General features: G+C 37.6%; 1 protein-coding gene and 1 pseudogene across 1 annotated transcript in view; one reads left to right on the top strand and one right to left on the bottom strand.

The window, feature by feature from the left end:
• Positions 1–24769, bottom strand: part of SENP7 (SUMO1/sentrin specific peptidase 7) — a 210737-nt gene that overhangs the window by 98536 nt on the left and 87432 nt on the right. Inside the window, exon 5 of the mRNA XM_011955045.1 lies at positions 9737–9934. Coding sequence (XP_011810435.1) covers positions 9737–9934 — 198 coding nt within the window. The remainder of the gene's footprint in view (positions 1–9736; positions 9935–24769) is intronic.
• Positions 5829–6164, top strand: LOC105521023 (annotated as a pseudogene).

The raw sequence follows: 24769 nt of genomic DNA, 5'->3' as shown, positions 1-24769 counted from the left end.
AAAGATAGAACCCTCCTAGCTTAAAATAGGAAGAATTAGGTACCCTGAACAGACCAATAACAAGCAGCGAGAACTGAAATGGTAATTTAAACATTACCAACAACAACAAAAAAGTCCAGGACCAGATGGATTCACAACAGAATTCTACCAGACATTCAAAGAATTGGTACCAATCCTACTGACACTATTCCACAAGATAAAGAGGGAACTTTCCCTAAATCATTCCATAAAGACAGTATCACCCTCATACCAAAATCAAGAAAGGACATAAAAAAAGAAAACTACAGACCAATACCCCTGGTGAACACAGACGCAAAAGTCCTTAACAAAATATGAGCTATCTGAATCCAACAACATGTCAAAAAGATAATCCACCATGATAACAGGTTTCATATTAGAAATGCGGGGATGGTTTAACACATGCAAGTCAATAAATGCGACACACCACATAAACAGAATTAAAAACAAAAATCCCATGATCACCTCAATAGATGCAGAAAAAGCATTCAACAAAATCCAGCATCTCTTTATGATTAAAACTCTCAGCAAAATCGGCATACAAGTGATATACCTCAATATAATAAAAGCCATCTATGACAAACCCACAGCCAACACAATACTGAATGGGGAAAAGTTGAAAGCATTCCCTCTGAGAACTGGAACAAGACAAGGATGACCACTCTCACCACTCCTCTTCAACACAGTACTGGAAGTCCAAGCCAGAACAATCACACAAGAGAAAAAATAAAGGGCATCCAAATCGATAAAGAGGAAGTCAAACTATCCCTATTTGCTGACACTATGATCATTTATCTTGAACACCCTAAAGATTCCTCCAGAAAGCTCCTAGAACTGATAAAAGAATTCAGCAAAGTTTCTGCGTACAAGATTAATGTACACAAATCAGCAGCTCTTCTATACACCAACAGCAACCAAGCAGAGAATCAAATCCAAAACTCAACCCCTTTTACAAAAGCTGCCAAAAAATAAAAATAAAATACTTAGGAATATATCTAACTAAGGAGTCAAAAGACCTCTATAAGGAAAACTACAAAACACTGCTGAAAGAAATCATAGATGACACAAACAACTGGAAACACATCCCATAATCATGGATGGGTAGAATCAATATTGTGAAAATGACCACATTGCTAAAAGTAATCTACAAATTCAATGCAATTCCCATCAAAATACCACCATCATTCTTCACAGAATTAGAAAAAAAAAAAATTATAAAATTCATATGAAACCAAAAAAGTGCCTGCAAACCCAAAGCAAGACTAAGCAAAGAGAACAACTCTACAGGCATCACATTACCTGATCGCATCCTATAAGGCCATAGTCACCAGAACAGCATGGTACTAATATAAAAATAAACACCCAGACCAATGGAAGAGAATAGAGAACCCAGAAATAAAATAATCACAAATATTTACAGCCAACTGATCTTCGACAAAGCAAACAAAACCATGAAGTGAGGAAAGGATACCTTTTTCAACAAATGGTGCTGGGATAATTGGCTAGCCACATGTAGGAAAATGAAACTGGAGCCTCATTTCTCACCTTACACAAAAATCAACTCAAGATGGATTAAGGACTTAAATCTAAGACCTGAATCTATAAAAATTCTAGAAGATGACATTGGAAAAACCCTTCTAGACATTGGCTTAGGCAAGGATTTTCTGACCAAGAACCCAAAACAAATGCAATAAAAACAAAGATAAATTGCTGGGACTTAATTGAACTAACGTGCTTCTGTATACCAAAAGGAACAGTCAGCAGAGTAAACAGAAAACCCACAGAGTGGGAAAAAAATCTTCACAATGTATACATCTGACAAAGGACTAATATCCAGAATCTGTAATGAATGCAAACAAATCAACAAGAAAAAAACAAACAATCTCATCAAAAAGTGGGCTAAGGACATGGATAGACAATTCTCAAAGAAGATATACAAATGGCCAAAAAAAATATGAGAAAGTGCTCAACATCACAAATGACCAGGGAAATGCAAATCAAAACTACAATGCGGTACCACCTTACTCCTACTAGAATGGCCATAATCAAAAAAATCAAAAAATAGTAGATGTTGTCATGGATGTGATGAAAAGGGAACTTTTCTACACTGCTTGTGGGAATGTAAACTAGGACAACCACTGTGGAAAACAGAGTGGAGATTCCTTAAAGAACTAAAAGTAGAACTACCATTTGATCCAGCAATCCCATTCTTGGGTATCTACCCAGAGGAAAGGAAGTCATTATATGAAAAAGCTACTTGCACACATGTGTTTATAGCAGCACAATTCACAACTGCAAAAACGTGGAACCAACCCAAATGCCCATCCATCAACAAGTGGATAAAGAAACTGTGCTATAGGTTATTTTATTATTTATTTAATAAAATAAAATAAAAATAATGAATTAGATATGGTATCTGTAGCAAAGTTCAATTCCTACTTTACTGATGAAAAAAATTAAACTTCAGAAGGGTGAAAATGCAAAGAGAAGCAGTATGGCACAGGAATTAACAGCAAAGACTTTGAAGTTAGATCAACATAGGTCTGGATTCTTATTTTACCACCTTATAACTATAAATCCTTGGGCAAGTTAATTACCATAATTTCTACCTCTACACATTGATCTTCTCATCTCTAAAATGGGAAGAATAATATCTCCCTTACAAAGTTGTTAAGATTAAATGAGATAATAGATGGAAAGCAGTTAGCATAATTCCTGGCACATAGTAAATACACAATAAATGGAATATCACTTAATTTTAATATTTCTGTAATAATTTTCATATTATTGTAGTCTTGCTCAAAGCTATAAACTACCCTTTCAAATAATACTTATAATTTACTATGCTCTGCAATCCTGATAAAAAATCTTACTAGATGTTTGCAATTTTTAATACACAATTAAAGTATATAAACAGTTAGCAATGACTACAGTACACACAGCTCTTCATAGCACACAGCCACAGTACAAACACCTTTCATCAACTACTGAAAACTTATCCAGTTAGGGTACCTTGAGGAAACAAGGAATTTTGTGTGATAGCCTTAAAGAACACAAATCTATAAACTGAGGACTAAATTAACAATACCTAAGCTGTCTTTTGCAGTACAGGTTTATAAATTAGCACAGTCAAGGATATTCCAGGGCTAGTCAGCATTTCAGAAGTTCTGAATTTTTGCAAGGAATTGAAAGTATACCAAGGTGTATACTTCATCTTTCATACTATCTCAATCTGGAAGGAAGAACTAAAAGTGGTCATTTCACATATTTACCCAATTTTTTCCTAAGTATGTAAACAGTATCAGTATGTAAGGTAGAGTTTATTTAATTTTATTTACTAATATTATGAAATCCCACTTCAAAATATCATAAATATACTAAAACAAAGCAGAAATGAATTTTGAAATGCAGTGAGAGGTGGCAGAAAGTATACTGGCCTGAGAAGTAGTACCATTTTCTGACTGTGTCTCTGCATGGTTATTCTCTCCGACTCTTAGTTTTCTCAATTGCAAACTACAGGTTCCTTCCTTGTTTAAATAGCAAGGTAATTGTCATATTCAAATAATTTAATAATGGAAGGAAAACTCGAAAGAACTAGAAAGAGCTATTAACATACAACTTCATCTATAGGGCAAATTTTTAGAGAAATGAAGTCCTTGCTGAAAGATAACATAATTATATCCACTAATAAATCTATAATGAGCCAAAAATGACAATACTAATTTAATTTTCATTTTGCTGCAATGAATGCCTTTCTAAAATTGTGTTATGTAGCATTTTAAGAGGATTCTCATAACTCTATGCTTGTCCCAGATGATATAATTTAAAATATACCTTCTAAATCAGCATCTTAAAGGTATGTAGAAAAAATTTAATCTTTGAGTAACTTTATTAAAGAGATTCACAGATTAGTTTCTAAATTTGTTCTTTTATTAAGTTAAATTTTAAGTGAATAATTACCACCACTCAACTAGACCACTGGCTTAAAAAATCTTAAAATGATAGGAACATTGCAATATCTAAATAGTTTTATCATCACATATCTGGAACACGTAATTTTTTTAAAACTTCAAATGCATACAAATTTAAGACAAAGATAAATAAATATATTTACAGAAATTCCAAGTACCAGCTAACTCTTCTTAATGGAATATGGGTACACTATCTCCATATTTCTCTAACAATCTCTGGTACAACCTGATGAAAGCAGAAGAAAGATAGTTTATTTTCTCAAAAGCCTTGTATATGTGTCCCACTAGGTTATTTCCTTCCTATTGACAAAGACTTATAGATGTCTGGAATTTTCTCCCAGGAAAATAGATATGAACCATACATGGAGATAAAACTAACACTAAAATGCAGTTTACATATTTTAAAAAATAAATGTGCATTCCACATACTGCTAGTTTGATATTTCTAAAACTCTTTTGATATTTCTAAAACCCTTTTTTCCATTACTTACAAAACTGATTTGAACTGTCTTTTACATTTTTCTTCTCAATTTTATCCTGAAATCAAAAAGCCAAACTGCCCTCACATAAAAGGCAAGATACTTACTTTACTTCTTTAGATTCCAGAATGCAAATAAAATGTCCAACAAAATACTATTTCTGGAACTGAATGAGTAATTTTGGTTTACTCAATGATTACACTTTAGGATAAAATTAAAATGCAGAAATAAATGTTTCTCCCTCTTATCTTTCTAAAAGTTTAAGTCCTGAGTAGAAATGAAAATAAAACAAAAAGCCTCATATCAAAGTTAAGCAAAGACTGAAGAAAGCAGAAGTCTCCTATTATACATAGCAAGTCTCAGGTAGAAAATATCTATCCAAAGCCATACACAAAAGAGTTCTCCAGTTTCCTTATCTGACGTTTCTAAATATCTCTTTTCCTGGTTGTCACCAAAATTACTGAACATATCATTGGTTCTTACAGGGAAAATATATGTTAGACAGAGTGTCTAGAGATGCAGCTCTGGTGAGAAGCAATCTCCTTTTATCCAGCAAACATTTACTGAGCATTTGATAAGTGTCCAGTACTATATTAGGAATAAAGAGAAAAAATAAGAAATAAAATATAGTTCCTATCCTCAGGAAGTTTGCTGCAGGGAGGAAGAGAAACTAAAAGTCACAATATAGTGTGATAAATGTTATGATATACTAACAAGCTGTTTAGCAAGACAAAGAAAGGGATCATATATAGATTTGGAGGCTGGAATCAAGGAAGGCTTCCTTAAAAAAAAAAAAAAAAGGATAGTTTCCAAGACAAGAAAACAAACAGGATGTATACAACAGTATACACATTCAGTAAGCTGAAAATAGTTTTCTAAATCTGAAGTACATTGTGAATATAGAGGAATAGACAGACACAAAGTTAGAGATAAGCAAAGGTGAGATCATTAACGGCCTTGTGTGCCAAACTAAGAAGTTTGAACTTTATCCAGGAGATTATGTGGAGCCATTGAAAGATGTTAAACTAGTAAGTGGCAAGCAAGATCTACCTTTTAGAATAAATATTTTGATAACAATATACAGAATAAAACAAGAAGAAAAAGGCTATGTAAAGGAAACCTAATCAAGTCACTACCATAGTAATAAAAGGCGCGAAGTTATTAGGGCTTGAACTGATGCGCTGGCAATAAAGATGGAGAAGAGATCCTTTAAAAGACAGATTTAGGGGTTAAAAATAACTATATATGATGGCGCAACACAGGGCAGCGCAGGGACACCATGGCAGAGCTACCGCAGCTGTAGGTGCAGGAGGTGGCAGACTCCACGGTGAAGAGTCTGGAGAAAGAGAACATTCAGAAAATGCAGGGTCTCATGTTCCGGTGCAGCACCAGCTATTGTGAAGACACCCAGGCCTCCCTGCAGCAGGTGCACCAGTGCATCAAGCGCTGCCATGTGCCTCTGGCTCAAGCTCAGGCTTTGGTCATCAGTGAGTTGGAGAAGTTCAAGGACCGCCTGGCCCGGTGCACCATGCAATGCAATAACAAAGCTAAAGATTCAATAGATGCTGGGAGTAAGGAGCTTCAGGTGAAACAGCAGCTAGACAGTTGTGTGACCAAGTGTGTGGATGACCACATGCACCTCATCCCAACTATGACCAAGAAGATGAAGGAAGCTCTCTTAGCCATTGGGAAATAAAAATCTTTGCCAGTAGCCATCGGGACTGAGGGCAAGAACATATTTTTTATAAGGAATTGGGAACTTTAGTCTTTTAAGCGAAGTTTATGAATGAAGAAAGTAAGGATGGCCACAAGTGTAAGATATATGTCACTTGCCTCTAGACACTGGTTCTTTTATGTTTCAGTCCTAAAAAATGAAATGGAAAAAAGTGGTGCAAAATTGGGTCAGAGATATTACAGGAGAGTTTTAGAGCTTATATTTCCTGTGGCCAGCGCTTGTCCTGGCAGTAAGGATCTTCCCTGTAACAAGCCAGAGTCCTCCAAGGCACCAGACTCTTCTTACTACAGGTACCAACAGGCTGGCAGGTTAGAGTTGGTGGAGTTTGAGGAGAGATATTTTCTCTTTGTTGCCAACACCCTGTTTACCAGAAGTGTCACCACACCATTTTCCATAAGCTGTGAAACAAAATCCATGAGGTCACTAACTTAGAAGGGAAAAAAGTTTTCTGGGTCTTTGTTTTCTTGGTTTTGTTTAATTTATACAAGGGCATACAAGTTGATTTTAAGATGTGGAATTGGTAGGGAGACTAGTTTGGATAAGAACTGTGAAAGGTTCCTTGTGGATCCCCATTTCTGGGCATCAAGATGTGGATGTACATTTCTTAAAATTATTACATGCTGCATCTTTCAGCCTGGAGACCGTGCAAAAACATGAGAGGCGACGACACACTAATTACTGGGAAGCATAATTACTGGTTGATGGACCCTGAGGCTGTGTGTAGCAAAATGAAAGGATAATCTTGCAGTAACACTTTCCCCTTGGAAGAGAAAGGGGTTTTGACTGTGATATATACTTGTATCTAGAAATGAACGGTAAAAGAGGAGCAGTTGGCTACTTGATTATAAGAGAGTTATGAAGTACTGGTTTTGGAAAAACCTGGATTTTATAGAACAGATAGAATGAAAGCCTAAACCTAGCATTGCGTACTTAGCCTCCTGAATTAACAGAGCCCAACTGAGACAAACCCCTGGCAACAGGAAATTCAAGGAAGAAAAAGTAAGCAACTTGGGCTAGGATGAGCTGACTCCTTTAAAGCAAAGGAGAGGCAGCACCCATTACCAAATGCCATTTCTGCCTGGGGCTGTTGCAACACAGTGTTCCTGCCCTAGCATGGCACCTTACTGTTTTGATATCAACCTCATTGTATTTTCACCAACTTATTACGTGAAATGATAATAGAGCCTGTCCATTTACTGTTTCCAGGCTGTGATATATTTTCCCAGTGGTTTGGTTTTAAAAATAAATAAGGTTTAATTTTCTGCCCCCACCCCCCCCAAAAATACATATATATATATATTTATGTTAAATGACTGGATATAAGGATAAGGAAAAAAGAGGAGTCAAAGACAATTCCCAAGTTAAAATCTGTAAGTGGTGTCAAGCACTCAGATGGGGGAATATAAAAACAGGTACAAGTTTGAGAAAAGACGAGGTTCTAATGAGATCACTTGGACACAGGAAGGGGAGCATCACACACCGGGGCCTATTGTGGGGAGGGGGAGGGGAGAGGGATAGCATTAGGAGATATACCTAATGTAAATGACAAGTTAATGGGTGCAGCACACCAACACGGAACATGTATACATATGTAACAAACCTGCACGTTGTGCACATGTACCCTAGAACTTAACGTATAATATATTTTTTTAAAAAAAAAAAGAAGTCAGAAAAAAAAAAAAAAGATGAGGTTCTCACTTTACAACAAGTTGAGTTTAGGACACCTGGAGCTGAGGAAAGAGGTCTGGACTAGCTGGTAGTTTACCCACTAACTGAACAAAAAACAACAAATATTTTAAAACACAGCAAAAAACCAATTAGAATCTTACTGGGACTCTTTACTTCACATTATATTTAAATTTCATGAACACATAATCTATATGCTAAAACTTCCTAGTGGTAAAACTATTATTCTGAGAGAATGGACCACCACACTGCTCTGATTGGAAAAAGGATAGACATAGGATGAGAACATGCATGAGTTTGTTGTCATTTGAAGAGAGTTTAAAACTTCCTTTCAAAAGAGTAAAAGATATTAGAAGGTCATTGCTTTAAGCAGCCCCTTTATTTACATCTGTCAGTACAGTAAGAGATTAGTTAACCTGTACTGGGGAGAAAATCTGCTAGAATATAGAATGAGAGCAAGCTGCTTCATAAACTACTGATGCTAAGCTGTCTGACTCTAAGATTTACAGTGTTTTAGAAAATTAAATGTATATCAGGTATAAGCTAACAAGAAATTTCTTCATTAAACTTAGCATTTTATGATTTTTCTTCATAAACTTAGCGTTTTATGATTTTTGCCTTTTTTAAAGAAGTATCCTCCTTAAAAATTAATGTATAATATGTTCAGATGTTTTGACAAGAATTCTACCTTTATTTTAAAAATAACTGTGTTGAAAGTTAGCAGTTTTTATCTGAGTCTTGGCTTCAAGCACTTACCTACTGTCATTCACATTACAGACCATATAACCAAAGTACTTGTGTAGCTAATTGTAGGTTATTCTAACTGAAAATAAAGTACCTTCCCCCAAAAACATTCATTTAATGGCTGAAACTGTAAATAGTAATATATAAAAGATATTGTTATAGATTCCTACAGCTAATTCCTAGTTTTCAGCCCCAAACTCCCATGTAATTCTTTGAAAAAATACAAAACAAAATCAGTTTTGTTACTTTACAAAATTAAACTGAATATTTACTATTAAAAACCCAGAGGCAATATTTTAACATCATCTCCTTTTTAAAAATTCATTTAAAATACAAGCTCACAAAAGTCAAAAGTGGTTAGGATCTAGATTAGATAAAATTTTGAAAGGATGTTAAAGATGAAGAAAATGTGGCCGGGCGCGGTGGCTCAAGCCTGTAATCCTAGCACTTTGGGAGGCCGAGACGGGCGGATCACGAGGTCAGGAGATCGAGACCATCCCGGCTAACACTGTGAAACCCCGTCTCTACTAAAAAAATACAAAAAACTAGCCGGGCGCGGTAGCGGGCGCCTGTAGTCCCAGCTACTCGGGAGGCTGAGGCAGGAGAATGGCGCAAACCAGGGAGGCAGAGCTTGCAGTGAGCTGAGATCCGGCCACTGCACTCCGGTCTGGGGGACCGAGCGAGACTCCACCTCAAAAAAAAAAAAAAAAAAAGATGAAGAAAATATAAATGCATATATACACACACACATTTATATGCATATAATACATATACACACGCGTATATGTATGTATCTTCATTTTAATCATAAAATAATCCCTAAAAAGATGTGTACACGAATCAAATTATAATAAAATAAGTTAAATGTACTAATGATACTTGTTTTTAAATATAATTCCATGTCAATCTGCTTAATGAAGTACAGAAACATCAGCTAACTTTGTAAATTAAGATAGTCAGCTTTAAGATTTGCTTTAGAGTGTGGTATGCCTATATATGCAAATCTTCTTTGAGGTCATTTCAACAATTTTATCATTAGGAGTATGGGATTCATATTATTTCAAATGTGGTAAGTTGAACAAAATCAATACTGAACAACATACCTTTCAGATAAATTAAGGCTTTGGTGAAGAGGTTCTAATTTTTGACATGTCTCTAGGCTGTCAACAGATGTCGAAGGCAATGAGTCTGATTGCACCTTGTTGGCATCACATAAATTAGCATCGTTTCTAGGTAGGGTCTTTCTGAATTTTCGTCCTAAATCCGTCCGTAGGACATTCGTCAACATAACTTTGAGTTGCCTGTTATACACATAAATAATTAGTATATATGGTACTACACATTGTAGAATACATGAATTCATCACAAACTAATATCTCCAGAAATTCTAAATTTCAGTTCTTCAAGCAACTGTAGTAAATACCCTAAGAAAAAAGAAAAAATGCCCAACTATTATGAAAGATACCTTAAAAAGTAAAGTCTATTTCACTTAAGTTGAGATTTTCTTCAGAATTCTGTCAAGTATACTACAACTATCATTACACATGTACATCTGCTAGACTCCTGGCAATGCATTCATGTTTATTAACAATGTTAGTGGAAGGACAGTGTTCATTTGCAGATCTCATCACAGATGTAACCGCTATTTGCTTTAAAAATGTGTTTTTGTTTTAGCATTTGTTGATTCAGAAAACATTATTAAAACTAAGGGTGCACTACTGCATCATTTACATTCTTAAGCTTATAGAGTCTTAAGATACAGATTTAATTTTACCTTATTTCTAAAATAGGTCAACTTACAACATTTATCTTACTGTACCTATACCAATTTCAAAAAAAAAAAGACTGATAAATGCAAGCAGTTCCAGCAACAGTTTTGCTCATCATGTTTTACCCATCTTCTCATTCAATACATTTTTATGCTGAATACTTGAATAACTATGTTTAGTTCTGGAATTCCAAAAACTATGGAACATAGTTTCTGCAGTGGTGTGAACAGGCTACAAGTGCACTTAAAACAATGTCAAGTGAGGAATGGCTGAAAGTACTGTGAAATGTTTAATCAGAAGAGTGTCTATTTTACTACCTATGCAACAGTTTTAGGCACTTTTTGTTTGCTTGCTTAACGAACACAAGAATATTAAGAAACAGCAATATGTTCATGTATTTTCAAGATAAAACAGGAACTCTCAAAACAAAAACACTTGTTTTCAGCAGCCACTTGAGTATATATCCCCAGACCACCTAGCAGGAAGAGGGTAAAGTCTGCAGGGTACTTCCACAGAACATACTGAAAACTCCAAACATGTTGCACAAAAAAAAAAAAAAAGAAAAAGAAAAAATACCAACATGGCACATGTATACATGTGTAACAAACCTGCACGTTGTGCACATGTACCCTAGAACCTAAAGTATAATAAAAAAAATTAAAAAATAAAAAATAAAAAATAAATAAAAGTGAAGCTATCAGTTTAAAAATTATTTTAAAATAAATGAGTGACATCTCCATGGATCAACAATAATTCATTCTACAAGCACTTACTGAACATCTTCCAGCAAAAAAATTATGCTAGTATAATCTGGAGTTTCTACTACAAACAAAATAGTTGAGTTTTTGCCTTCATGGGGTGTGCATTACAGAGAAGAATAAACCAATTCATTATTTAATTAGAATTATAATATGTGCTATGAAGAAGAAATACAGATGTTGCATTTCTTCTGAGCCAAGTTTCTGAGAATATGACCTTAAAGCTGAAGTCTCAAAGAAGGATAGGCACTATCCAAAGAAAACAAGTAAAAAACGGAGAAAGGTCCAAAAAACAGGACAAAATGAAAATGAGTAAAGCTTCTTCAAAGAAATTAAAGGACTTACCTGACTCATGTATTCAGAATAAAGAGGTAATGTGTCTAGGAATGGGCAGTTAGGCAGGACTTAGCAAACTATATTAAGGATCTGAGACTTTATGTCAACAGCAACAGAAATTAACTAGTCTTAATTAGGAAACAGTGAGATCAGAACTACATTTTTAAAAGACCATTTTGATGTTTATGAAGAATAAAATGGAAGTACTAGGAATAATAGGTAATAAAAATTAATTTACGGAGATAATGATGACTTTATCAGAGGTAGTTTAGTAGAATGGTGGGAGCAGAAACCAGAACACAGCGGGATCAGTAAAGGGAAAGGAGCAAAGGAGAAATATGGTTGTGAAAGTGGAAAATAAGACAAGACCTGAAAATAGATGTGAGAAGCAGGAAAGGGTTTTTAGTCAGTTATTGGTTGATTAGCTAGTTTAAGATAGGAAATATTTGCGTAAGTTTAAATGCTTATGGGAAGCACGTAAGGGTTGAAGACACAGAAGGCAGGATAATTAACACAGTAAGTTTCCTAAGAAATTGCATAAGTGCTAATATTTATTGAACATGTACTATATACCAGGCACTGTGCTAAGCATTTTACAATAATTTATTTCATTTAATCCTCACAACCACTCCACGAGGGGCTTAAAAATTATTCTTCTCATGCAGTTGAGGAGACCAAGATAGACTGATTAATATCTAAGCAAAACAAGTGAGTATTGAAAATGGGATCCAGAACCATACACTCTCAAATTTCTTGCCAGCCCTCTTAACTGCTTCACACCACACTGGTTTATGATAGGAGAAGAGGCATTCCTTTCACCCTTCCAAGAAGGAGAAGGAACCAAGACCTCTTAAAAGTGATAAGAAAGATAAAGGAACGTAGGTTTGAAAAAAGTTTTCAAATAATCATTGTAGAGAGGGGGAACACAAGCTTACTAAAGAAACACAGTAAGGCTGTCTTACAGTTAAGACATCCCTGTGAGATTAACACATTTATAATGCCACAAATATCCTTTTTTTCCGCAGATAATTGAGTTCACAGATGATTATTGCAAAGAGGAAAAGGTGTCTTTACAATGAACAGATCTGGCAGGCACCATCTTATGCAAGTGATCAAACATAGGACTACTAAGAGTGAAACAACCAGAAATTATGTACCCCCTGATATGTACAATAAGAAGTACATGACATCAGGTATGAAATATTCCTGCCAAAAATGTAACCTGGCCCTAATCATAAGGGTAAGCCCAGAAAAATAATAAAAATATAGACTGTGAGGCATTCTACAGAACTGGTCTGGACTCCTCAAAACTCAATTGTCATGGTTAAAAGGAAAAGGGCAGAGCAGGTGGGAACTCTTCTAGATTAAGAGACTAATGGGGTATAATAACCAAATACAACACAGGAACCTGATTTTGATTCTATTAGGTAGGTACAAAAGTAACTGCGGTTTTCGCCAAATAGATTTAAAAGTAAATAAATAAAAGACATTTTGGGAACACTCAGGAAATTCTGATTGTAGATTTTATAGCAGATGATGATATGAAATTACTGTTAATTTTCTTGATAGTATATTATAATTGTTATGTAAGAGAATGTCATTGTTCTTAGGAAAACCAAGCTGAAGTATCTGAAGATAAAATACCATGATGCCTGCAACTTACTCTCAAATGGCTCCCCCCAAAATGTATGTATACGTGTATGTATACATGTACATATGTGATGCCCATCTATATACATGCATAAAAAGAGACCGAGAGATGGCAAATGTGCCAAAATGTTTAAAGACTATCAGTCTAGGCCGGGCGCGGTGGCTCAAGCCTGTAATCCCAGCACTTTGGGAGGCCGAGACGGGTGGATCACGAGGTCAGGAGATCGAGACCATCCTGAGCTACACGGTGAAACCCCGTCTCTACTAAAAAATACAAAAAACTAGCCGGGCGAGATGGCGGGCGCCTGTAGTCCCAGCTACTCGGGAGGCTGAGGCAGGAGAATGGCGTAAACCCGGGAGGCAGAGCTTGCAGTGAGCCGAGATCGCGCCACTGCACTCCAGCCTGGGCAACAGAGCTAGACTCCGTCTCCAAAAAAAAAAAAAAAAAAAGACTATCAGTCTATTATTTATAAGTTTTACAACTGTACATTTTAAAATTCTAAATGACCAAACAGAAATGCAAACAAAACTTTAAGGAAATTTATTTTAAGGATAAAATGTAATTAAGTCTAATGGAAAAACTATATGACTTAGGTATTTGCTAAATTACTGGGGAAATTATTATCTCCATGGTAATTTTAATAATTTCAAAGATGAGACTATTCAGTGTTGGGAAAAAGTCATTTTTCTATTCACTCAGACCAAATAAGAATTTACGTTGGAAAACAACAAATCATTGGTAATTTTATTGATTATTCTAATAGTGAGTCTCTAAATGAGAAGGACAATTTGGCTTCTCCACGAAAATACTTATTTCATGTTTGACTTTCTTATAATTTGTCTGACTAAAAATATCCGGCAACAGAAGTCAGTAATCTTTTTCCCCCAAACTAATAAGGTGAAAAAATTCTAAACATCTACAACATATAAGTGTCATAAGATTTCTCTGTATACCAGAAGAGAAACTTAAGAGTAAAGAGCAACATTCAAACCAGGCAAAATAAAACCTAAATTTAGTATTTAGGGATATATACTTAGCTAACAATACTATCCAAGAAAAATAAGAAAGTAATTACTTTGAAAGTTAGGGGAGTGGTTATCGTTAGAGCAGGGGTCCCCAGCCCCCAGGCTGCCTTGTACCAGTCTGTGGCCTGTTAGGAACTGGGCCACACAGCAGGAGGTGAACAGTGGGTGAGCGAGCATTACCGCCTGAGCTCTGCCTCCCGTCAGATCAGCAGCAGCATTAGATTCACATAGGAGCACGAACCCTATTGTGAACTTCACATGCAAGGGATCTAACTTGTGCACTCCTTATGAGAATCTAAAGCCTGATGATCTGAGGTGGAACAGTTTCATGCCTAAACCACTCCCCACAACACCCACCCACCTCCACTCTCAACCCCATCCATGGAAAAACTGTCTTCCATGAAACCAGTCCCTGGTGCCAAAAAAGGTTGGGGACTGCTTTTTTAAAGGGTTATCATGTTCAGGGATTGAGAACTTCTGAGGCAGTTTTCTGTTTTGTTCCTCAGTGGTGGTTAAAATCTACCTTGTTAAAAATACATTAAATTTAATGAATGATTCATTGAACTGTTTAACTTTCAGTCATTTTTTTGTTAGTTACATTATATTTCACAGTAAAAATGAAAAGTAAAAGGCAGCTAAACAGAGAACTCCACCTAACCCAACAATCTATATATTTAGGTAGGCTGGTTCCTGTTACTTGCCTAGGCTTTTTAGAACCATCCAATTATCTATTCACAAAATGTCCCTTGGAAAGCTCCAAACCATTATACTAACACTCACTTAATTTTTTTGAAGGGAAATGATCATTGATCCATATACTCAGATTCTTTAAAAAATAGCATTCCTAAAAAATAAGAAAAAATAAGAAATATACTGTATCTTTTCAGTTTTACATATGAGAAATTTTATAATTGTAGGAAGACCCAACATAATCACAGCAGAAAAAAAATAATGTTTTTTGCCTATTAATAAAAAAATACACTGATTTTCCAGAAAACCTCAATTTTTTAAAATTTTTCAACAAAAGTAGTTTATCAATGAATATATAAACATGACTTAATCACAAAGCTTGACCAAATAAATTCAGATATCAGAGAAAAGAATCCCCCCTCAGACTTGGAGTCCTGTATTTTGATTCTAGAAAATAAACTAACAATTGGGATGAAGGCATTGTTTTCATGTCTTTTGTCATAATTTTATTTAGAGTATTTCTTGTCCTTCAAAAAAAATGGAGAAAACATTTGGACACTTCACCAAAAAAGCGCACAAATGGCCAACATGCATACAAAAAGACGTTCAATATTATTAATCTTATCTTTCTGGTCTGTAAAAAAAAAAGTTTTAAAAAGGAGGAAGAAGCAAAAGAAATTCAACAGATATTCTAGAGAAGATTTTTTAAAGTCCAATAAAGCACATGAAAAAATGTTCAACATCATCAGTCATCAAGGAAATGCAATTAAAACCACAAAGAGATACTACTACACCTCCGTTAGCAAGGATGATGATAAAGAGGCTGACCACATAAGTGCTGGCAGGGGTGTGGAGAAAATGAAACCCTCCTACACGGCTACTGGTGGGAATGTAATACGGCACAATCACTTACAGAAGTCTGACAGTTTCTTACGAAGTTAAGAATGCACCTACCATATGACCTAGCAATCCAACTCCTAGGTATTGACCCAAAAGAAACGAAAACAGGCTCCCAACACAATGGCTGACTAGATGCAGCCAGGTGGAATAGCTACCACGAAGGGACCAAGACGATGGGTGCACTCCTAATAGATCTTCAGAGGGAAGGCACAGAGACTGGATGGAGGGAAGACACAGAAGCCAGGCTGAAGAGGGAGGAAGGTGAGAACTTTGCACAGGGCTACCATGTACCAGGACTCATTCATAGCCCCCAGTGACTCTGGGGGGCAACGGGTAAGTTGAACTGGCAAGGAGCAATCCACTCTCCTGAAGGGTCTCAGAATCCCAGCAGGAGGAGACCCCTCAACCACCACAGACACTTGAGTTGACAGGGAGAGCTGCTTAGAGAAGTGGTAGGAGCAGCACACCAGCTGATGTGGAGCCTAGAAGGTTTGGTGCAGGAGAGTCCGTAGCAGAGCATGGCCAGTGAAGGCCATCACCCTAGGCTCGACTTGCTCCCATAAGAGACCAGCCCTAGGGGAACTGTTGGACCTGAACTCTGCAGGGTTGTCTTGCCTATGAAACAAGGCCAGTCTGACCTGACCATCCTTGGTCTGTGGCCACTTCCAGGGCCGCAGTCTGGTGGAGTCTGCTTGCAGGGCAGCACTGGATGCCCTGGGGTCCTGTATCACAGCTCCTGCACTGGAGGACCTGCCTAACAGGGAGAGAGTTCCAGTGGGGTGGCCCCTAAAACCATGCACAAGCCTGCCACTCCCTCCACACACTGAAGCTTCCCCTGGGCCCATGGCAACCCCCCCTCCTCCACCCCGCACATTGCTTTGCTGATGTAGATGTGTGCAGCAAGGTTTTGCTTTCCTTGCCCCAGCAGCATGTGACTGTGCATGCACCCTGCCCTGCCACTGTGGGAGTGCAGTCCATCCCCCTCTCCCACTGACCACCATTGCAGTGCAAGCCATGGCGAGCACAGAGCCAGCCAACCTTGGCCCCAGAAGTACCTCACCCTTGCACCAACACTGCCAGGAAGTGAAGCCAGGCACAAAGAACAGCACACCTTCCCCCACCCTGAGCAACCATCCCTGCCTACAGCACACAGAGAAAGCACAAAGACCTGTACGCACCAGCACCACCACACCAGTGCCAACACCACCAACAGCACAACCACCCACACAGTCACCAGCAGGGATTCCTGCTACCCCGCCAGCCACACTGCCTCTGCCACTGTGGTGAACACTCACATGAAGGCAGGCACCCTGGCCGCCACTAGCACCCTGCCAGAGCCAACGGACATGCACTGGGCCACACTGTGTGCTACGGTTTGGCTGTGTCCCCACCCAAATCTCATCTTCCCATGTGTTGTGGGAGGGACCTAGCGGGAGTTCACTGAATCATAAGGGCAGTTTCCCCATACTGTTCTCATGGAAGTGAATACATCTCATGAGATCTAATGGTTTTATAAAGGGAAACCCCTTTCACTTGGTTTTCATTCCCTCTTGTCCACCACCATGTAAGACGTTCCTTTCACCTTCTGCCATAATTGTGAGTCCCCGCAAAGCCACATGGAACTGTGAGTCCATTAAACCTCTTTTTCTTTATAAATTACTCAGTCAAGGGTATGGCTTTATCAGCAGCCTAAGAACACACTAATACACTGCCACTGCTGCTGGCACATGCAAATGAGGATATATCCAGCTGCCACTGCACTATGAAATGTTTGGCTGACACCACCCATTGGTGAGTAGTGACCAGCAGTCCAGGAGCACCTCAGCCCCCCAGAACAGTGGATTCCTAACCTTGAGGTACCAAAGAACAAAGTTGGGGTCTGATACAAGTCCCACAGAGTTGAAGCACACAGTCCAGGAGGAGTTGGGAGCTGAGTGGTGGTACCTCAAAACCTTCCAGAAACAAAGCCAGTTGGCTGACTCCACCTTATACCACAATCAAACCCTCAAGGTCATCAAATAAGATAAAAGAAAAAGACTCTACCCAAAGGTTAGCAAATTCAAAGACTGAAGGAACATGAGGCCACAAAGATGAGAAAGAACCAGCAAAAGAACACTGACAACTCAAAAAGCCCGAGTGCCTTCTTTCTTCCAAAGAACCAAACCATCTCTCCAGCAAGGGTTCTGAACTAGGCTGAGATGGCTGAAATGACAGAATAGAATTCAGAATATGCGTACGAATGAAGATCATTGAGATGCAAGAGTATGTTGAAAACCAATCCAAGGAAGCTAAGAATCATAATAAAACAATGCAGGAGCTGACAGACAAAATAGTCAGTACACAAAGAAACCAATCAAGCTGATACAGCTGAAAAATATACAAGAATTTCATAATGCAATCACAAGTATTAATAGCAGAATAGACCAAGTGGAGCAAAGAATCTCAGTGCCTAAAGACTGACTTTCTGAAATAAGACAGAAATAAGACAGTCGGACAAAAATAGAGAAAAAAGAATGGAAAGAAACAAAACCTCCGAGAAATAAGGGATTATGTAAAGAGACTAAATCTACAACTCACTAGTGTACCTGAAAAAGATGGAGAGATGGTAACCAACATGGAAAACATATTTCTGAATATCGTCCATGAGAAATTCCCCAACCTAATCAGAGAGGCCAACATTCCCCAACTTATCATTAATGAGTTCTGTCACCCATGAGAACTTCCCCAACCTAGCTAGAGAGGCCTAGCAGAGAACCCGAGTAAGATATTTCACAAGATCATCTCAAAGACACGTAATCATAGGATTCTCCAAGGTCGAAATGAAAGAAAAAATGTTACAGGCAGCTAAAAAGGTCAGGTCATCTACAAAGGGAAGCCCATCAGACTAACAGCAGACATCTCAGCAGAAACCACAAAAGCCAGAACAGATTAGGGAACAGTATTCAATGTTCTTAAAGAAAATAAATTCCACCCCAGAATTTTATATCCAGCCAAACTAAGCTTCATAAACAAGGAGAAATAAGATTTTTTTTTTTTTTTGAGATGCAGTCTAGCTCTGTCGCCCAGGCTGGAGTGCAGTGGCGCAATCAGGCTCACTGCAACCTCTGCCTCCTGGGCTCAAGTGATTCTCCTGCCTCAGCCTCCTGAGTAGCTGGGATTACAGGCACCTGCCACCATGCCCAGCTAATTTTTTTATTTTCAGTAGGGACAGGGTTTCACCATGTTGGCCAGGCTGGTCTTGAATTCCAGACCTCAAGTGATCCTCCCACCTCAGCCTCCCAAAGTGCTGGGATTACAGGCGTCAGCCACGGCACCCGGTCTAATAAGACTCTTTTGAGACAAGCAAAAGCCGAGGAAAATGGTTACCATGCAACCTGCCTTGGAAGAGCTCCTGAAAGAAGCACTAAATATGGAAAGGAAACAATGTTACCAGCCACTAGGAAAACACACTGAAGTACACAGACCAGTGACACTATAAAACAACTACAGAAACAAGTCTGCATAATAACTAGCTAACATCCCCAACTCATCCTATGAGGCCTGTGTCATTCTGATACAAAACTTGGCAGAGACAAAATGAAAAATGTAAGGCCAATATCCTTTATGAATATCAACACAAAAGTCCTCAACAAAACACAGGCAAATCAAATCCAGCAGCATATCAAAAAGCATATCAAAAAGCAGGCTTTATACCTGGGAATGAAAGGGTGGTTCAACATATGCAAATCAGAAGTTTGAGGCCAGGTGCAGTTGCTCACACCTGTAGTCTTAGCACTTGGGGAGACCAAGGCAAGAGGATTGCCTGAGCTCAGGAGTTTGAGACTAGCCTGGGCAACATGGCAAAACCCCATCTCTACTAAAAATACAAAAAATTAACTGGGAGTGGTGGTGCACACCTTCAACTACTTAGGAAGCTAAAGCACGAGAATTGCTTAAACCCAGGAGGTGGCGGTTGCAGCAATCCCAGATAGCAACACTGAATTCCAGGCTGGGTGACAGAGCAAGACCCTGTCTCCAAAAAAAAATTGATTCATCACATATACAGAACTAAGGACAAAAACCACATAATTACTTCAATACATGCAAAATTGAATTTCTGTGGAACCTGGCAAAATGCACCTCTGATTTCATTGAAGTACAATGCATCAGCACAGAATTCCTTTTTCTTTTTCTTTTCTTTTGAAGAAAAGAATATCAAATAAATTTTTTATTTTTTATTATTGTACTTTAAGGTCTGGGGTACCTGCGCACAACATGCAGGTTTCTTACACAGGTATACATGTGCCATGGTGGTTTGCTGCACTCATGCACTCGTCATTTACATTAGGTATTTCTCCTAACGCTATCCCTCCCCCCGTCCCCACCCCACAACAGGTCCTGGTGTGTGATGTTCCCTGCCCTGTGTCCATGTGTTCTCATTGTTCGACTCCCACTAATGAGTAAGAATATGCAGTGTTTGGTTTTCTCTTCCTGTGTTACTTTTGTGAGAATGATGGTTTCCAGTTTCATCCATGTTCTGGCAAAGGACATGAAATCATCCTTTTTTATGGCTACATAGTGTTGCATGGTGCATATGTGCCATATTTTCTTTATCCAGTCTATCATTGATGGGCATTTGGGTTGGTTCCAAGTCTTTGCTATTGTGAATAGTGCTGCAATAAACATACATGTGCATGTGTCTTTATAGTAGAATGATTTATAACCCTTTGAGTATATACCTAGTAGTGGGATTGCTAGGTCAAATGGTATTTCTAGTTCTACATCCTTAAGGAGTCACCACACTGTTTCCACAATGGTTGAACTAATTTACACTCCCACCAACAGTGTAAAAGTGTTCCTATTTCTCCACATCCTCTCCAGCATCTGTTGTTTCCTGACTTTTTAATGATTGACATTCTAACTGGCGTGAGATGGTATCTCATTGTGGTTTTAATTTGCATTTCTCAAATGACCAGTGATGATGAGCATTTTTTTTTCAGAAGTTTGTTGGCTGCATAAATGTCTTCCCTTGAGAAGTGTCTGTTCATACCCTTTGCCCACTTTTTGATGGTGTTCTTTTTTTTTCTTGTAAATTTGTTTAAGTTCTTGGTAGATTCTGGGTATTAGCCCTTTGTCAGATGGATAGATTGCAAAAATTTTCTCCCATTCCATAGGTTGCCTGTTCACTCTTCTGACAGTTTCTTTTGCCGTGCAAAAACTCTTTAGTTTAATTAGATCCCATTTGTCTATTTTGGCTTTTGTTCTCATTGCTTTTTGTGTTTTAGTCATGAAATCTTTGCCCATGCCTATGTCCTGAATGGTACTGCCTAGGTTTTCTTCTAGGGATTTTATATTAGGTCTTACATTTAAGTCTTTAATACATATTGAGATAATTTTTGTATAAAGTGTAAGGAAGGAGTCCACTTTCAGCTTTCGGCATATGGCTAGCCAGTTTACCCAACACCATTTATTAAATAGGGAATCCTTTCCCCGTTGCTTTTGCCAGGTTTGTCCAAGATCAGATGGTTATAGATGTGTGGTGTTATTTCTGAGGTCTCTGTTCTGTTCCATTGGTCTATATCTCTGTTTTGGTACCAGTACCATGAGGTTTTGGTTACTGTAGCCTTGCAGTATAGTTTGAAGTCAGGTAGCATGATGCCTCCAGCTTTGTTCTTTTTGCTTAGGATTGTCTTGGCAATGCGGGCTCTTTTTTGGTTCCATATGAACTTTAGTTTTTTTCCAATTCTGTGAAGAAAGTCAGTGGTAGCTCGATGGAGATAGCACTGAATCTATAACTTTGGGCAGTATGGCCATTTTCACAATATTGATTCTTCCTATCCATGAGCATGGAATGTTTTTCCATTTGTTTGTGTCCTCTTTTATTTCCTGGAGCAGTGGTTTGTAGTTCTCCTTGAAGAGGTCCTTCACATCCCATGTAAGTTGGATTCCTAGGTATTTTATTCTCTTTGTAGCAATTATGAACGGAGTTCACTCATGATTTGGCTCTCTGTTTGTCTGTTATTGGTGTATAGGAATGCTTGTGATTTTTGCACATTGATTTTGTATCCTGAGACTTTGCTGAAGTTGCTTATCAGATTAAGGAGATTTGGGGCTGAGACGATGCAATCATGTCATCTGTAAGCAAAGACAATCTGACTTCCTCTTTTCCTATCTGACTATCCTTTATTTCTTCCTCTTGCCTGACTGCCCTGGCCAGAACCTCCAATACTATGTTGAATAGGAGTGGTGAGAGAGGGCATCATTGTCTTGTGCTGGTTTTCAAAGGGAATGCTTCCAGCTTTTGCCGATTCAGTATGATATTGGCTGTGGGGTTGTCATAAATAGCTCTTATTATTTTGAGATACGTTCCATCAATGCCTAGTTTATTGAGAGTTTTTAGCATGAAGGGCTGTTGAATTTGTCAAAGGCCTTTTCTGCATCTGTTGAGATGATCATGTGGTTTTTGTTGTTGGTTCTGTTTATGTGATGGATTACATTTATTGATTTGTATATGTTGAACCAGCCTTACATCCCAGGGATGAAGCAGACTTGATCATGGTGGATAAGCTTTTTGATGTGCTGCTGGATTCAGTTTGCCCATGTTTTACTGAGGATTTTCGCACTGATTTTATCAGAGATATTGGCCTAAAATTTTCAAAAATAATAACTACAATAACTTTTCAAGACAGTCAATACAATAAAGATATAAATAGAAACAAAAAAAGTTAAAAAGCAGGGGGACAAAATTAAGGCATAGAGTTTTTATTGTTTCATTTTGCTTGTTGTTATGCAAATAGTGTTATCATCAGGTTAACATAAAGGGTAAGAAGATAGTATTTGCAAGCCTGATGGTAACCTCAAACCAAAAAACATACAATGGATATGCAAAAAATAAAAAGCAATAAACCAAATCATATTACCAGAGAAAATCAGCTTCTATCAGAGATAATACAAAGAGGAGCTGGTACCATTCCTTCTGAAACTATTCCAATCAACAGAAAAAGAGGGAAATCTCCCTAACTCATTTTATGAGTCCAGTATCACCCTGATACCAAAACCTGGCAGAGGCACAACAGAAAAAGAACATTTTATGACAAGAACACCAAAAACTGGAAAATTACTTCATGTTCATGGATTCAAAGAATCAATATTGTGAAAATCTCCAGGCGACCCAAAGCAATCTACAGATTAAATGCAATCCCCATCAAAACACCAGTGACATTCTTCACAGAAATAGAAAAAATAATCCTAAAATTTACATGGAATCACAAAAGACCCAGAATAGGTAAAGTTATCCTAAGCACAAAGAACAAAACTGGAGGAATCACATTACCTGACTTCATATTATACTACGGAGCTATACTAACCAAAACAGCACGGAAATGCCATAAAAACAAACACATAGACCAATGGAACAAAATAGAGAACCCAGAAACAAACCCATACACCTACAGTGACCTCATTTTTGACACAGGTGCCAAGAACATACACTGAAGGAAAGACACCTCTTCATTAAGTGATCCTGGGAAAACTGAATATTGATAGGCAAAAGAATAAACTAGACCCCTATCTCTCAACATATACAAAAAACAAATCAAAATGGATTAAAGACTGAATCTGAAACCTCAAACTATGAAACTACTACAAGAAAACACTGGGGAAAATCTCCAGGACATTGGTCTGGGCTAATATTTCTTCAGCAATACCCGACAAGCACAGACAACAAAAGAAAACTGGATAAATAGGATCACATCAACTTAAAAAGCTTCTGTACATGAAAGGGTACAATCAACAAAGTACAGAGACAACCCACAGAATGTGAGAAAGTATTTGCAAACTACCCATCTGACAAGGTATCAATAACCAGAATATATAAGGAGTCCAAACAACCCTACAGGAAAAAAATCTAATAATGTGATCAAAAAATAGGCAAAAGATTTGAATAGATATTTTTCCAAAAAAAGATATACAAATGACAAACAGGCATATGAAAAGGTGTTCAACATCACTGATCATTAGAGAAATGCAAATCAAAACTACAATGAGATATCATCTCACCCCAGTTAAAATGGCTTATAGCCAAAAAACAGGCAATAACAAATGCTCGTGAGGATGTGGAGAAAAGGGAACACTTACACACTTTAGGTGGGAATGTAAATTAATATAATCACTATGGAAAACAGGTTGGAGGTTCCTCAAAAAGCTGAAAATTGAACTACCATATGCTCCAGCCATCCCACTGCTGGTATACACCAAAAAAGGAAATTAGTAGATTTGGAAGTGATCTCAGCGTCAATTAACAGATAAATGGATAAATAAAATGTAGCACATATATACAATGGAGTATATTCAGTCATACAAGAAAATGAGATTCAATCATGTGCAACAACATAGATGGGATTGGAGATCATTAGGTTAAGTGAAACAAGAAAGACAAACATCACATGTTCTCACTTATTTGTCAGATCTAAAAATCAAAACAATTGAATTCATGGAGCTAGAGAGTAGAAGGATGGTTACTAGAGGCTGGGAAGAGAACTAGGGGGCTGAGGGGCAGGTGGGGACAGTTAATGGCTATAATAAAAATAGAAAGAGTGGGGACAGTTAATGGCTATAAAAATAGAAAGAATGAATAAAACCTACTATTGATAGTATAATAGAGTAATACAGTCAATATTACTTAATCATATATTTTTAAATACCTTAAAGAATGTAATTGGATTGTTTGTAACTCAAAGGATAAATGCTTGAGGGGATGGATACCCCATTCTCCATGATGTGCTTACTTCACATTGCCTGCCTATATATCAAAACATCTCATATAGCCCATAAATACATACACCTACTATGTACCCACAAAAAAAAAAAAATTTTAATGATTTTAAATTTCTAAAAAAGGAATAAAAAATAAAATAGCCACATGGTAGCATGTGCCTGTAGTCCTAGCTACTTGGGAGGCTGAGGTGGGAGAGCTTGAGCCCAGGAGACTGAGGCTACAGTGAGCTATGTGATCATGCCGGTGCACTCC

The sequence above is a fragment of the Colobus angolensis genome, unplaced genomic scaffold, assembly GCF_000951035.1.
Source record: "Colobus angolensis palliatus isolate OR3802 unplaced genomic scaffold, Cang.pa_1.0 Scaffold393, whole genome shotgun sequence".
NCBI lineage: Eukaryota > Metazoa > Chordata > Mammalia > Primates > Cercopithecidae > Colobus > Colobus angolensis.
The sequence above is the reverse complement of the archived record's forward strand: the minus strand, read 5'-3'. Positions and strand labels throughout refer to the sequence as shown.